The sequence below is a fragment of the Eurytemora carolleeae genome, unplaced genomic scaffold, assembly GCF_000591075.1.
Source record: "Eurytemora carolleeae unplaced genomic scaffold, Eaff_2.0 scaffold63, whole genome shotgun sequence".
In the NCBI taxonomy this organism is placed as follows: Eukaryota; Metazoa; Arthropoda; class Copepoda; order Calanoida; family Temoridae; genus Eurytemora; species Eurytemora carolleeae.
The window spans coordinates 1-15,493 of NW_019396024.1; the positions used below are offsets into that span (position 1 = coordinate 1).

The 15,493-nt window shown below is 33.0% G+C and overlaps 3 protein-coding genes across 4 annotated transcripts; all 3 read right to left on the reverse strand.

The window, feature by feature from the left end:
* Positions 1–283: 283 nt before the first annotated feature.
* Positions 284–9,457, reverse strand: LOC111704680 (putative glycerol-3-phosphate transporter 1). 2 transcript variants are annotated; one of them, XM_023477030.1, is made up of 12 exons: positions 9,366–9,457; positions 8,555–8,627; positions 6,418–6,500; positions 5,997–6,270; positions 5,402–5,832; positions 4,826–4,958; positions 4,110–4,244; positions 3,624–3,782; positions 2,904–2,995; positions 2,601–2,826; positions 2,292–2,381; positions 284–399 (listed from the first exon to the last, which is right to left on the reverse strand). In XM_023477030.1, exons 5-12 carry the CDS (start codon positions 5,477–5,479, stop codon positions 299–301), a joined length of 1,014 nt encoding a protein of 337 aa, XP_023332798.1. In that variant the 5' UTR covers positions 5,480–5,832; positions 5,997–6,270; positions 6,418–6,500; positions 8,555–8,627; positions 9,366–9,457; the 3' UTR covers positions 284–298. The 2 variants fall into 2 exon arrangements, with proteins under 2 accessions (XP_023332798.1, XP_023332873.1); XM_023477105.1 differs by having other exon boundaries at positions 4,826–4,934; positions 9,366–9,456.
* LOC111703847 (sorting nexin-22-like) lies at positions 5,804–8,627 on the reverse strand. Its single transcript, XM_023475954.1, has 4 exons — positions 8,555–8,627; positions 6,418–6,500; positions 5,997–6,270; positions 5,804–5,832 (listed from the first exon to the last, which is right to left on the reverse strand). The coding sequence occupies exons 1-4, from the start codon at positions 8,625–8,627 to the stop codon at positions 5,804–5,806; spliced, it is 459 nt and encodes a 152-aa protein (XP_023331722.1).
* Positions 9,458–9,498: 41 nt separating the features above from the next.
* Positions 9,499–15,493, reverse strand: LOC111704234 (E3 ubiquitin-protein ligase RNF13). The gene is made up of 10 exons (XM_023476432.1): positions 15,443–15,493; positions 15,234–15,342; positions 14,593–14,666; positions 13,223–13,403; positions 12,626–12,707; positions 12,263–12,540; positions 12,023–12,186; positions 11,618–11,803; positions 11,360–11,471; positions 9,499–10,306 (listed from the first exon to the last, which is right to left on the reverse strand). The coding sequence occupies exons 2-10, from the start codon at positions 15,294–15,296 to the stop codon at positions 10,160–10,162; spliced, it is 1,287 nt and encodes a 428-aa protein (XP_023332200.1). The 5' UTR covers positions 15,297–15,342; positions 15,443–15,493; the 3' UTR covers positions 9,499–10,159.

Consider the following 15,493-nt stretch of genomic DNA (forward strand, 5'->3'; position numbering starts at 1 on the left):
GAGATAATGGCCCCCTGCCGTGACAGAAACCCGACACCCATCCGTTTTGAGGAGAGACGGATTCAGGGTCTTTTCGGTCTAAAAACGACTCTCTTATTAGTACTAAAATAGAGTCGGGCCGGCGCCCGTTTTTGGGGTCGTGCGGGTCGTTTTCAGACTCTAAAACAGCGTCGCTTGTTCTATGCGGGAAGAACTTTTAAATAAATAATTCGAATTGTCCACTGGGTATGGGAGAACAGAAAAAAGTTTAATAGATATGAACTAATTTTACTCTGAGAGAAATCCATATTTTTATTTTTTAATAATTAATAAAACCCTGCCTCACAAAATGACAATATTTACCGTTGAATAATCGTCCCCAGGTTGAAGTTATGATGAAGAGAGCTAGAGATAAAACACCTGAGAAAATATAGAATTCAAATAAATAAATTCAGGTAATCAAATCACAGAGGAATAACATAAAAGAAGAGAAATAATTGTCGTGTTAATTTCTAGAAATCTTTTCGTGGCTTTTTTCCTGTTGTAGTATATAACCGTAATATCTCTGCAAATCTTCTTTGTAAAAGGAATTGAGTTTTTGCCACAAATCCCAATTTTATAATACCTAAATCTCATCAACCAGATGATGCATACCTTTCATATTTCAAACTTAAATTGTTTTATCCACCAGAATTCATAGTTTGAAATATCTGCGGTCTACGACATTTGGTTTTAAAGAAATTGGGATTTAAAAATCTGTGTTTGTGGCAAAGACTTAATTCCTTTGGCGGAGATTTCTCATTTATAATATTTAAAAATAACTAATTCCTCTGCGGTATTGGACTATTTCTTATAAAAAGAAAGAACTGAAACGCCTTTTTAATGATTATCCCTGTTTACATTTTACTACAGTGAAACCCTTAATAAAGAATACATCGAAAGAATTTATCAAATGTCGTATTCTTTACTTTCTGATAATGGAATGTTGCAGAAATTTAGTTTTTTAATTAAATGATTATATGAAGCTCTTTAAAACTGTTCCCGCATATTCATGGCTATTTATTTATTTTCGCAAATACTGAAATTTACGTAATATAGTATAAAACTCATTGAAAAATTGTCAAGACGACATTTGATAAATTCTTCAGATGTATTCGTTATTAATGGTTTCACTGTATGTACGTGTAAAGTACAAGATAACACAGGTGGTACATGGTATTCAGAATGTTGAATTGAAATTATTTCGTAAGATTTTTGCAGGATAACCTGTACTCAGCCAATCTTACAAAGTAATCCTTAACGATTTGATCTGACAATCACAACAGTTTTACGCTAGAATTAAAATGCAGAATAATTTTTTTAAAAATATTTCAAGTGCCCCTTTAATTAAAGAGAGCATGCCAGATTAAAAAAGTCACCCTTTAAACCTTCGAGCTTGAAAAAGAATAATGAAGTTATCCTTCTTTTTATATCTAAAAATGGGTTCTTAATCAAAGAGAATTGTCAGAATAAAATACTTTTTCACTGTTTAAATCTACGTAAACAGTCCCTTAAGTTAATTAAAGGGAGTGACCGGCTATGTAAGGTAGTTGAACTGAGTATGCAGTGTTGTGGAAAGCTTCTTTCGGATTCATTCGAGGCATATTAAACTTTTTAAAGATCTGTAAATCCTGAGTTTGAGCGCAAATTCGACGTTCAAAACTCCTACTTTGGAGGTGGATATGTCTTCAGAATTAGTTTTTTTTTAAATTATTAAATTACTACAACGAAAAATACAGTAAAAATTATACAGTAGTCTAATTAGATGGTTAGGAACATATCAATCAATGCTCAAATCGATTATTTCGTTTTCATTATTATATTGAATTTATAATTTTCTTTGAATTTATTTTCAGATTTCTTCAAATTCTTCAAATGTCGTCTTTTCAATAGTAATTCTAGAAAATCTGCGAAAATCTTTGTGAATAATGAGAAACCAGAATAATCAGATAAAAGAAACTAAGAACAAGATTACTTATTTTCGATGGTAAGATTAATTTTTATTTTCTCAACATGTTCCTATACATGACGTCTGTAGTCAATTGTAGAACTTTTTTACATTTTATGTCGTCGTTATTTAATAATTAAAAAAAAAATTCTGAAAACGTATCCACCCCAAAGTAGAAGTTTTGAACATCGAATTTGCGCTCAAACTCAGGATTTACAGATCTTTAAAACGTTTAAGATGTCTCAAATGAATCCGAAAGAAGCTTTACACAACACTGCATACTCAGTTCAACTACCTTACATAGCCGGTCACTCCCTTTAAGTACCTGCCATCATAACTATAGACACGGGTTTCATGGGAGCGTGGGAGAACCACTTGTCTAACAGTATTCCTAGGAGTGGACTTCCAAATATTCCTAAAAGTTCGGTAAAGAATTCTAAAAAAAATAATAATCATGAAATTTTTTTTATAGAAAATAAAAATTAAATTAGTTAAATGACAATTGATTGAAAAAAATATAGACGAGAAAGAATACAATTGCCACCTCTCCTCCTCTATATTAAAAATAATCTCAGAATAATAAATGTTTTATAGCTGCCGATTATTAACTAATAAATTCATAATTCTTTTATTCCTCCGATATCGAAGAGAGTTGACATGAATCCAGCTTGAAGAGCAGAGTACTCCAGGTGTTGAACCAGGTATAGGGGTAACCACATGTACATGAAGTAGCGAACAAACTTCAGACAAAACATGCAGATGCATAACTCTCTGACAGCTGGTATTTTTACAAGAGAAGGTTGGTTAGAATTAGAACCAAGAGAAGAACTCAGCTTCTCACCTGATGCTGAAACTCGAACCTAGAGATTCAAAACCAATAAGGTAAATGTTTAGTTAACAATCTTTTATGTAAAACTATATTGCAATATTTACTTACAATATTTTCTGACTGTATTGGTAAAATGCAAAGGAGAAATACTGAGACTAGAACTGCTAGAAGTGCTGGAGCTAGAAATACTGATCTCCAACCTGAAATTTAAAATGTCATTAACCATAGTCAAACAAACTCAGTTTAACATTATTGTTTTTTCATATTTCTTCTTTATACTAATATATCTATATAAATTATTTGCTTATCCGTTTTTTTTAATCTAATACACGACAAACGGCTGAACGGATCAAGCCCAGATTTTTGTTGGCAACTCACAAGACCCCGGAGAATGTAAAAAATTAAAAATGTTTAGAAAAAAATCCGCAAAATTTTGAGTTTTACAACTTTTAATGCACTCTTAAACTCATTACCCTTAGACCTATAAAGAGGGGGGGGGGGGGGGGGGGCGTTACTCCTCCTGGAACTCAGAGCAATATCACTTTTCCAATCTGAAACTGAAGAGTGAAGAGGATGAAAAAATTAGTCTGCTGTTTTTTTCTGCTAGTTTTGTGTGAAAGAGAAATAAAGTAGTACTTGCAAGGTATTTGGACTGCATGTGAAACTTTAAAGTACCCAAGAAGCCAAATGTTTTGAATCTACAGTTCAAATCCCCCCCAGCAGCTCCTAAGGGGGGGGGGGAGGGAGCAAAAAAAAATGTTCGCGCTTCGCGCATATTTGCTCCCCTAAATTTATTTCTGTGCACTGTGTGTGTACGGCGGGACTAACCTGAATATTGAAGAAGTGCAGTTGCCAGAGCTGTTCCTCCTAACCCCCCTGAATATGTTGCGGTATTTATCAGACCAAACACAAAGTTGTGCTTGGAACTAGGAAACCAGGTGGAGAGAAGAAGAGAACAGGCTGGCCAGCAGGGAGCCAAGAATACTCCTGTAAACAAACATTACATATATTTAATTTTTTGTAAAATGTTATCAAAATGCAATAAAGTTTACAAGGGTCAAACCTTTTTGGTTAAAAAATTAAGCCTTATTTGCGTTTAATTTCTGAGGGTGTATTCAGAAATCAAAATGAGGAAAATAAATGAAAGGAGACTATAGATGGAAAGTGAAAAGGAAAGGGAATAAGAAAGTGGAAGGTAAGGATAGAGATAGATGGGGAAACGGAAAGGAAGGAAAGGGAAAGGTAATTAATGAGGGAAGGAAAAATGAAATGTAGGTAGGAAAGGTTAAGTTAGGAAAAAAGAATGTGAATTACCAGTAAAAAGAAGAGCGAGAACAAGAGTAGAGAATGATGAGACTAAAGACGAAAAAACTGAAGATACAGCGGCTCCGACTAAGCAAATTCGTAGTGTGATTTGGGCTCCATATTTGCTAGACAATCCAGGATATCCTAAATTTTATTTTCTTCAGAAATATTGATTATTTCTTCATTCGAAAACACTTTCTAACAATTTGACTGAATTTTATTACTTTAATAAGTTTCTTATTTCTATTTCTAGCAGTGTAAATAAACCTTGGCTATTTCAAACTAAGGCTAATAATTTGTGGCGAGTATTCATTTACTTTGCTATAAATGATATCTAGTTTGAATTCATTTTAAAACCAAAGAAAAAACTTTTAAACTAAGAATACTCAGTTTTTATTTCTCGTGACGGCTTGGGGGGGGGGGGGGGGGGGGCGGAGGCGGAGTGGTTGGGAAAAAGTTTTATAGGGAATTAATTCTGTTAAATCAGGCACTTTTCTGTTAAATTTTTTTTATCGATTTTGTGTTTATCTTTTATGAAAAACTTAAAAAAATAAATTGATAAAAAAGAAAACAATACATTGAAAATGTAAAGCAAATTAAATATAAGATATAAAACCAAATTAATCATTAGGTTATGTATTTGTAATAAAAACAGATTAAAGACTAAATGTTTCTAAAAATTAAATAAACTACTGTATTTGTGTGAGACAAGGTAACTAACTGACCTATCTGTACAGCTGCATACGGTAGTATAGCTGCAACATCTAACCAACCCAACTCAGACATATTGAGACCCAACTCCATCCCTAGCACAGTCTTCACCACGCCTAGCGGCTTAACAAATTTGTTTTCTCTATTCTTAAAAATTATTTTTAAACGTTTGTTGTTATAAATATGTTTAAATTGTTCAAGGAACTGTAATCGTAATTTCAAGTGATCACACCTATGATAAGAGGGAATGCCTGATTTACAACGGTACCCTATAAACCTTGACTGAAAATAAAGAGGAATCTCGTGTTTATAAATTGCCGAAAACTGGAGCGTACACTAAAGTACAGTTTGTACTCGACGCAACCAACATCCATTTTTACGACTTCTGTAATAATTATTAGTATGTCTTTATTATAAAACAGCTAGCAGACAAAATTGTCAACAAATAAGAGCATTGCTGTAGAGAAATAAGAAATAGTCCGTTAGCAGTCAAAGGTTAAAATGGGACTGTTGTAAATCAGACACGCCACTCTGCAGATGGGGATCACTTGAAATTACGTCTACAGTCACTTTAATAGAAAGATATTTACTTTTCTTATAAAGTAAGTTGAGCAGTATGCCAACCAAACTAGGGAAAAGTTGATGAATTGCCGACGCTTAGTGTTCATCTTCTTTCTTCCAGCTTACTACTGTCAATTACACTATTAACAGATCTTCACTTCTCGTATTTATTCAAAACATTTGTTGAGATCCCTCCTTGGGTTTATTTGTAATCTGGAGAGCTTGTGAAGAGTGACCTTCACTTTTTTTACACCTATCAGGAGCAGGGCAGTAATACGAGATCAATAAAATCACTTTTCTTTAACAGTATTGGTTCAATTTTTTTTAACAGTATAATACATTTTTATCAATTTTTTCAAGGTTCATCGAGTTGTATAAATGTGTACAAAGATTTTGCCCATTGCAGAATTTACGTCGTTGTCTAGATTGTTTTAACTATCATAGAAGGCACATACACTCGCTGAAATATAATATTATAAAACATAAATTCTGTAGACATAAAAAGATATCGAGTACATTTCATAGGTAACAATCTAAATAAAAAATAATTTAAAAATCTAAAGTAACTTAATTTTCTCATTTTGTGAGTAATGAATTTTCAGCACAGATTTGAAAAATAACTACCTTGCGTAATCATATCTTCTAGGATAGGAGGCGTATCTTCAAGATATGGATCTTTAATGAACCCAATAACAGTGGCGTGGTAGTCCGCCTGATCCGAGTCCCCGAGGGAGGGTAGCTGGAGGAATGCTGCGAGCTGAGGTGGAGTAGGGCGTAACTTGGCGAGAGATTGAATATAGTGTTCTAGTCCTGCTCTTCTAGACTCCAGTACACGTGCAGTTGTATTCCTGATTCGTTTAGGAGGAAAGGGTTCAGTGCAATAATACTTCCGACAATCCTAAATCAGGTTTTAACTAACTTTTTAACCATTTCATTGATTTGATTATAAAAACTATTTTTGACAGAACTTGGATTTAAAGCTGAGATAAAAACAAAACAGGTAGAGAGAAAAATTTATCTCAAATGTTTCCATTATTTAATATACCTTGTGTAAGGACAGGAATGCTGAATACCTTCTCTCCACTCTTGTATAACTACCAGAGGATGTAGTGACCTCAACTTGGTAAACTGAAATATAATATAATAATAACAATAATTCAAATAACAATGCCAATGACAATGACAATGACAATGACACTGACAATGACAATGAGAATAACAACAATAATAACAACAAATAACAACAACAACAATAATAATAATAATAATAATAATAATAATAATAATAAAAATTATTTTTTTACGGCAAATATAAATTACCAGTTAAGTAAACTAACTCGGGTGGTAAGAAAACTAACTTAATATTTGGAAGAATGAAACAAAATATTAATACGCCATGGATCAATCTCGACCTTAATTGTATACTGCTGTATATTTAAAATTATTTCATTAAGTCTAAAAAACATTGTGAAGTTGCCTTGTACAAGGTTTAGTTTTTAATTGAACTATTTTAACACATGGTAACACATGGTAACACATTACTCTTTTATTCCATATTCTTATACGGACCGCTCTTGTATATAAAGCCACTAGTTGATGATAAACTGAATGTGTGTACACTGTATATGTGTAAATAAACATACATTCTTATCAGTACTTTTATACACTACCTCCTTGTTAGTTTTTATTATCATACGCGTAGTCTGTTCAGTTCAGTAAGAATCCATAATATGTTATGTCACCAGTTGAAAAAAAAACTGTTAATGGACTGTATGCGTAATTTCAAGAGACCTTCTATTTTTGTAGAGTGATGCGTCCAATTTACAACATTAGCCCTTTGCCTGGTCCAAGGAGGACGGACTTATCCTGATTTATCTACAGTAACGCCAGTACTTGTTGATACTTTGCCTGGTCCAAGGAGGACGGACTTCTCCTGATTTATCTACAGTAACCAGCCAGTACTTGTTGATACTTTGCCTGGGACTTCTCCTGATTTATCTACAGTAACCAGCCAGTACTTGTTGATACTTTGCCTGGTCCAAGGAGGACGGACTTATCCTGATTTATCTACAGTAACCAGCCAGTACTTGTTGATACTTTGACTGGTCCAAGGAGGACAGACTTATCCTGATTTATCTACAGTAACCAGCCAGTACTTGTTGATACTTTGACTGGTCCAAGGAGGACGGACTTATCCTGATTTATCTACAGTAACGCCAGTACTTGTTGATACTTTGACTGGTCCAAGGAGGACGGACTTATCCTGATTTATCTACAGTAACGCCAGTACTTGTTGATACTTTGTTTCGAAGCTGCTTTGTTTAAAACATTTTATCATTTACTGTCTAGAGGTTGCCAAAAATAATTTTTCATTTAAGTTATTGAAACATGGAACCGGAAAGCTGTGCACAGCTTTCCGGTAATCAGAACACCATTTTAGAGATAAACACACGGTTTGCTCTGCCGTCGATGATCAGACAAGGGATTTAAGAGAACCGTTGTGAATCGGACATGCCCCTCTTTACTCCCATTTTCAAATATTTACACTATTATATACATGTTCTTGTCTGTCTGTCTATTTGTATCCAATAAACGTAAAAACGGCTGAACCGATCGGGCTCAATTTTTTTGAGAGACCTCATGTGACCCCAGGGAAGGTTTATGAATGATAAAAATTTTAAAAATTTGTGTTTTAAAGTTTTTATTTTTGTAAAATTTTGAAAATGCGTAAAAAAATATAATGAAATCCGCAAGTCTTTTTACTGTACAAAGAGAAGAAGCTCACAGATAAAGCCACAATCAAAAGTTGAAATAGAAGATGGTCGCCAAGCGCCCTTAAAGCCTAGTAATTAATATATGTAGAAAGGAAAACTTAAAATTTTATTTTGAGTATTTGGACATCGAAAGAAATAATTTAACCTTCATTGAATTTCACAAACTTTGATCTGCAGATTTTGATATGTAAAATATGCGAGGAAGTTTACTAGTATTAAACTATCCTTTATGATTTAACATTTACAGTAAAATGTTAGCTATGTTTAATTGCAACTATTTAGCCCTGATTTCCATAAACGGATTTTTGCGTTTTTTCTTGTACAATTAACAAAGGCTCGTATCTTATCTTAAAAAAAGTCCCTTATAATACATGTGTGTTGTATTGATTTCTATTTAGTTCTTTTTACCTGTATGCGCTTTCGTTGGATCTAGATGCTCCACCTGCCTCCATCCTCCGATCCATACACGTGGAGTGTTCATCTAAGAAATATGAGTTTTTTTTACATTGAAGATTATTTATCAGTCAATCACTAAATGCTTTCTTTACTACTAAATTCAAGATTTCATTGAAAAAAAACTAATTAAGAGGCGACAAAGACGAGCATTTGAGAGGTCATGTGAAATGTCAGATCATTTTAGTTTAAAAACCGTATGGACTAGGACTTTAACAAATAAGGCAAAAAAACTTGCCATAGCAAGATATATTTACGAAAATGCAAACAACCTGACACAAATATAGGCCTAACGCTAATAGAACACTAAAACTTTGTTAAATTACTTTATTCTGAGTTTATTAATTCATCAAAATATTTTAAGCACTGCGCAATCGCGTAGTGTGTTAGGAAAAAACAAATTTGGAACAGACAATAATTCATAAAAAGGAATTGCGTTTGCAACAAGCTCTGATTTTAAAATCCCTTTATCTTTGCAACCCAATGTCGTAGAACTTGTATATTTCTAACTATGCATTTTGTTAGATCAAATAACCTAAGTTTAAAATATCACAGGTTTACATCATCAGATTGCAAAGATATAAATAGGGATTAGAAAATTTGAGTTTGTAAAAAAGACTCAATTCCTGTATACCCATCTCAATGTATGTTTACCATGAAACTAAGATTAACAAAAAGATACTCGACTCAGGGGTTTAGTGGTCACTGGTCACATCAAATCTAACTTTCACTTGATAAATAAGCGCGGTTGAATTTATCAACTTACCTGGAATACTTTCTATAACTGAACTACCAGGATTATATTTCATATCATTTTCTCTGTAAATATTTGATTGCAAAGTAGCTAGAACTATGAAGATGATGGAAAAATGAGTTACTATTAAATGGATAACGATATCTTGAGGTCAATTTCTTCTTAACTTGTAAAGAACAATTCTTTTTATAAAACAAAAATTAACGAAAAAATTAACACGAATTACGATACTCAAAAATTTCTACATAAACATGTAAACTATTATATACTAAATATACAAGCATTTATTTATTCACTTTATACATTTTTAGTTCATTTTAGTTGGAAAACAAACAAAACAGTTAAAAAAGAAAATTTCCGACTAACGGGATGAATAGGATTAATATATAATATAATATATATATATCTATGAGAACAAAATTTTTAAAAATTCACAAAAGAAATCTATTTGTTGAAATAATGCCTTGCAACAGTTTTATTATTATAGATTTAAATGATTTAAACAGCTAAGAGAATAATAATAAGGTCATTTTTCATTAAAAGAAAACCGGAAATTATGTTGCTAGATGAAACCGGTACAAAACAGAAATATTCATAAGTTGATTTAAGTCTCTGTTATAACGACAACTTGAATTATTATAAAGAAAATTTCAGAAGAAAAGCTTTAGGTTAGTCCCCAGTAGCTTGCCTGATTCGTAGGCAACACTTTATCATTAATAAAGATTATCTCTGCTGAAATACGCGAGAAGTTTGCATCCATGTACTATTCACATTACACATGTTATGGTCCAGAGCAACTTTAAAATCTAAACAACCGGATCTGAAGGATGGTATTCATCATTGCTATCTTCATCATCAACACCGTCATCGTTTTCTACAGATTCATCGACAGGTCCGTCAGCTTGGTCTTCTACGCGGACTAACTGGTGTTGATGGAAAACATGAACTATATCCTGAAATACAAGTTTTAGCGATTAAAAAAATACAATTATTTTAATATATTATCATTATTATTATTAGCATTAACTCATCATTCATTGAAAAAGGAGTCAAAGCTCCTCGTCCCCGAAGGGTGTACTATCCATGGGTACCATTCGGTCTGCAAAACAACGAAAAGAGATTTATAAAAATAAAGCATTTCAAATCTAACAGCGGAAGTTTAATTACATCTGTCATTGTAATACGGAGTAAATATAGGCCCTATTCTATATAATTACCATTTTTAATAGTCCAGAAAATTCACACTTTTACAAATTTACAGCGCAAGAAAGCATTAATTAACAAGCTATGGGTCTGAATGAAAGCATTTTATTTCACGCTAAAAAATGGAGATTTTCTTACTAGAGAAAGAATTATATTCAATGCTACTTATGAAAATCAATTATGGTTTGTATTGTGGAAGACGATATTTCCACAGCTTCTGTCCTCTGGAGATTCGCCAAACCAAATATAGATAGAGTAGACTCATGTGATTTAAAGTATTTTTTTAGAGTTATGTTATATTAAGGAGAAAACATATACACTGAGTCCAGCCTAGCCTCGTTTAATAGAGACCGCCCTCTCGACCTCTATAGTATTAACCTTTGTAGCAAAAACGTAATAATGGAATTTTATTCCTTGAAATAGTCTTAATATATTCTTTAACTTATGCCTACAACCTTCGTAAAAGAATAAACTAAGATCATGAAATCTAGAAGAAAAATTACCATTGTTTCATTTTCCTTTTCAAAAGATAATCATATTCTTTCAGAAGCAAGAATAATAAACAAAATTTAGGAATACAAAAACGATACTTGAACAACTATTGAAGTGCGACACATCCGTTACAATGGCTTTTCAAAAAAATATTTTAGATTCTTTTGTAACACCGACCAGCCGTTTAACCGTCCTCTACCCTACCCTGTGCTTCAAAATTTTTTTGTGATAGGTCTTTTATACATCTATCTGTTAATAAAATATTAATCTGTGAAACTATTTGTACGTGGTAAATGCAAGATAGAACCTACCCTAGGGTGCTCCTCAACATAAACCTCTGCAATATGTTGGTTCCTACCAGACTCTCCTCCTTCAGTGCTACTCGAATCAGAGCTTCCTCCAGCTGGGGACTCACCTCGAGAACTAAATCAAAAAAATTATTTCACAACACAATCCAATATTATCAGACCTTTGGAAAAAAAACGAAAAAAGTTTTTTATAAGTTGACACTTTTTGATACTATTATCCACATTTTTGTCTAAAAAGTTTAAAAAGTAATAATTTCCCACCTCTGGGGTGAAGGGCCTCCAGCTCTTGCCAGTCTCCGAGCTGCTCGACGGAACGGATTCTCATTTTGTGTAGAAAAAGTCCCGCTCTGTGTTACACGAGGACGTGCAAGCAGTGGAGCGCGCTCGTCTTCTGTCTCAGACTCAGAGTCACTGGGGGGAACTTCACCATTTGCAAACACCTTCTTCCTGGATATAATCTTAATTAGAAAATAAAAATAATAAAAATTACAGAAATCAGTGGTTAAAAACATGATGCATAGGAATAAACTCCTCAACAGAAATATTAAAATTGATGAGTTAGCAATTACATGACACGTTCAATGATAATGTTATGTGCAAGGCGTAGGATATATGTATTATGTAATTGTAGGTAGTATATAATGTTAATAAATCTAATCTACTAACCTACACTGTGGACAAACTCGTTTGTTTTTAAGAAGCCAAGGATCTATGCACTTAATGTGGTAGGCGTGGTCACAGGGAAGGATCCTTAATTTATCCCCCAGAACATAATCATCCAAGCAGATGCAGCAGGTTTCATACCGAACCTCGTCTCCAGCTTGAAATTTCTTAAAATATATTCACTAGATTTATATTCTCTATTTCTTTTTTTAAACAACCCGCCATAAAAAACTTTTTTACTACCTTGGTCGGAATTTTCTTAAGCGATGATTTAGGAAGTCTGTGCCTGCGCTCCCGCCTCCTGTCTTGTATACACTTAAACACCATAATTCCCAACATAATTATAAAGCATATCCCAACTACTATAGCAAAGGGAAGAAGGTATGTATTAATATCAAAAGGCGCGTTCTCCGTGAGTTTAAGAACAAAGTCCAAATTAGGAAATGAGAACTGTTTGATAATCTTCTCTGCGTCTGATCTACCAATGAATACTGAAGGAATTAACACCTCTGCGTCTCCGCCTGGAAATACATTAAAAATAAAATAATCGTGTTTCATGAATTATCTAATTATTCATTTGTATTTAAGCAATAAGCATGTGCTTACCCATAGGGATGAGCTCATCATTTTTATAATTGTACACAATAACTCCAGAGTAGTGAGCTGCCTGGGCATTCTCAACCTTTTCCTAAAAAATGAAAATATTGCAAAATCTTGAAGTAAATCGGCAAAAAAAACTGCTCGTCTCTGGCGTTAATTGCCATAGAAGCTTGAATTAAGATAAATTTAAATTATCGATCACTACACAAATTGCTTAGATTTGTTAAAAAATTTATATAGGTTGTACTTTGATGGGTTACTTCCAATTTAACAATAAAGAATACATTAAGTTAGACAAAATAAGCTTAACGATTCTAGAGGCCGGAACTTTAGTATAATTAAATCTAAATCGTAAATCCGTTTATTTCCCACCCCATGGGTTAATCTAAATCTTTCTGCAAAATCTTATAAATTACAAGTCAGGATTTACAACACATTGAAACGGAGAAGAATTTTTCTAATCTAAAGATTCCGACAAGGGTTCACTTGTAAGTCCTAAGTTGTTAATACTGTCGGTATTATGCTAAATGATAATTAGCAAATGTTTGGTATGTCCCAAATTCTTGAAATGTGCGTCCCATACCTGAAATGTGCGTCCCATACCTGAAATGTGCACTCTGTACTGTTCCCAGTCCCTGGAATGCTTCTCTTTATCATAACAATCCAGAATACATTATGGGGTAGCTTGGTGTCAGGGGGTGGTTTAATTGGTCCACACCCATGGGAGGGTTCTGCAACGACAGCCACGCCTACTAACCCATCTGCAGGCAAAGAGTCACCGAACCTATAAAGTTAAATTAAAATAATATCAAAACAATCGACAAACCGCAAAAAGTAATTTTTTTATCATCCCTTAATAACTTGACTTAATTTGCTTTATAATTAGTAACCTACCTATCATCCTATCTATATAGAATGACGTTTAGTTTCCAGTAGACGTGTATAGAATTCTGGAGGGTAGATAAGATGATTTTTATGAATACTGTTATGTTGTACTTTAATTTTAATATTATCCAGAGTAAATCATAAAGTAAAACAGTATTCACAAAAAAGAAATATATTTTTATGGTTGAATGTGTTGAATAGGATAATTTACATCATCTTTAAAACATGGAATATAAAAAATTAAGAACCACATTTAATGAATACTTTTACCATGCTAAATCAAATTTTCCGGATTTTACCATGCTAAATCAAATCTACATTTTTCCGAATTTTACCATGCTAAATCAAATTTACATTTTTTCCGGATTTATATTTTATCATTAGGTTTTTGGAAAACCTATGACAAAAGGAAGAATTTTCAATTTTTATTTACCTAAAAGTTTGATATGTTTTTTTGCTTTGTTCCTACCCCCTCCCGCTGAATGGGGGGGGGGGGGGCAATTCGCAGAATGAAGTAATTGTATTAAGAAAAATAGTTGGGCGAATGTGATATGGTTTTGATAGTGACGTGAATATTCACGTGAATATTCTGAAGGTCGTTTTTTTCATCACATCTCTTATCATGTACATACAATACATACACGTCTGAGCTTTAACTTTTAAATAGCAACTAGGCGTGTAATATATATATTTAAATACATGGCTATCTATCCTAATTTAACAGTATTTTCATATTTTTACAAATATCTATTGCCTTCATAATATTTCTTGTTTTCACAATCTTCAGGACAACTCTATTTATATCTGTTTTACTAGCTATATATATTCATCTAACTAGCTAAACTATTTATCTATCTATCTAGTTACCTGGCTGCTTGATCCTCGTATATTCTGAAAGGACGACGTGTTTCTGCCGTCTCAACTATCTATCTAGTTACCTGGCTGCTTGATCCTCGTATATTCTGAAAGGATGACGTGTTTCTGCCGTCTCAACTATCTAACTATCTAGTTACCTGGCTGCTTGATCCTCGTATATTCTTAAAGGACGACGTGTTTCTGCCGTCTCAACTATCTAACTATCTAGTTACCTGGCTGCTTGATCCTCGTATATTCTGAAAGGACGACGTGTTTCTGCCGTTTCAACTATCACATCACATTTGATCTAAATACAAGGTTTCAAATCAAATAAATAAAAAAGTATTTCAACACCTTTCATACTTGGGCGTAAATTGTGTGATGAAGCGTGTTAAAAATGAATAATATTCTGTAACGCTGTCTTCGAGAAAAACTCAAAAACCCTTTTTACAAAATAATTAAATACAATTTAAAACGAACAACTCGACTAGAGTTAAAAACGTTATAAAAGCTGTTTAATTTGAAAGCTTTTAACTGCACAGCCTGTTGAATTAAATACTTTCTTTCGTCTCTGAACTTTCTCATTGGCCGGAGAACCAATAAAGGTAAGGAAAAATCACGAATTTTGTTTCACTTATTGTAGAATAAGTAATTAAAGAAACTGAAACTAGTTCAGCCTTTTCTATAATTCATAGATGTCCATCTCCTAATCTCAATTTGATAAAGTTTTGACGTAAATATACAGTATGAAAATCAAAAATTGTAATTACAATAACAACCATACATCCCTAACCACAGAAAAAATTATTGTGCCTCCGAGTAAAGCAGAAATGTGAAACATTCCTACTTTAAGTTTTAAGACTAACTTAAGTACCTGAACTATAATAAGGGAAAGAACTGTTCCCACAGCACATATTCCCCACTTTGCAGGATTCATGGCTTTGGCGACTTCATTCCGGTCAGAACATACCGCCTTAGTAGGTCAATAAGAGAAATACATTGATTCAACAACAACTTAACTAAATTAACTAACAAACTAAATGAAATATTAAACTATAATAATAAATTATTGTTCAAGGCTACCTCTGAACATGTTGCTGTATTAAAGTAATGCTTGACGGTTTCTCAGACCAT

Bases quoted from the DNA above. Each gene is read 5' to 3' on its own strand.
- LOC111704234 (XM_023476432.1), bottom strand. From the start codon at position 15,296: ATGAATCCTGCAAAGTGGGGAATATGTGCTGTGGGAACAGTTCTTTCC. The intron at 13,404-14,592 runs GTAACTAGATAG...TTAACTTTATAG, and splicing joins TACGAGGATCAAGCAGCCAG to GTTCGGTGACTCTTTGCCTG. The intron at 11,804-12,022 runs GTTAGTAGATTA...GATTATATCCAG, and splicing joins CGAGTTTGTCCACAGTGTAG to GAAGAAGGTGTTTGCAAATG.
- LOC111703847 (XM_023475954.1), bottom strand. From the start codon at position 8,627: ATGAACACTCCACGTGTATGGATCGGAGGATGGAGGCAGGTGGAGCAT. The intron at 6,501-8,554 runs GTAAAAAGAACT...ATTATATTTCAG, and splicing joins TCCAACGAAAGCGCATACAG to TTTACCAAGTTGAGGTCACT. The intron at 5,833-5,996 runs GTAGTTATTTTT...ATTATATTTCAG, and splicing joins AGAAGATATGATTACGCAAG to CGAGTGTATGTGCCTTCTAT.
- LOC111704680 (XM_023477030.1), bottom strand. From the start codon at position 5,479: ATGAACACTAAGCGTCGGCAATTCATCAACTTTTCCCTAGTTTGGTTG. The intron at 2,827-2,903 runs GTAAGTAAATAT...TTGAATCTCTAG, and splicing joins CAATACAGTCAGAAAATATT to GTTCGAGTTTCAGCATCAGG. The intron at 400-2,291 runs GTACTTAAAGGG...ATATTTTCTCAG, and splicing joins GTCTATAGTTATGATGGCAG to GTGTTTTATCTCTAGCTCTC.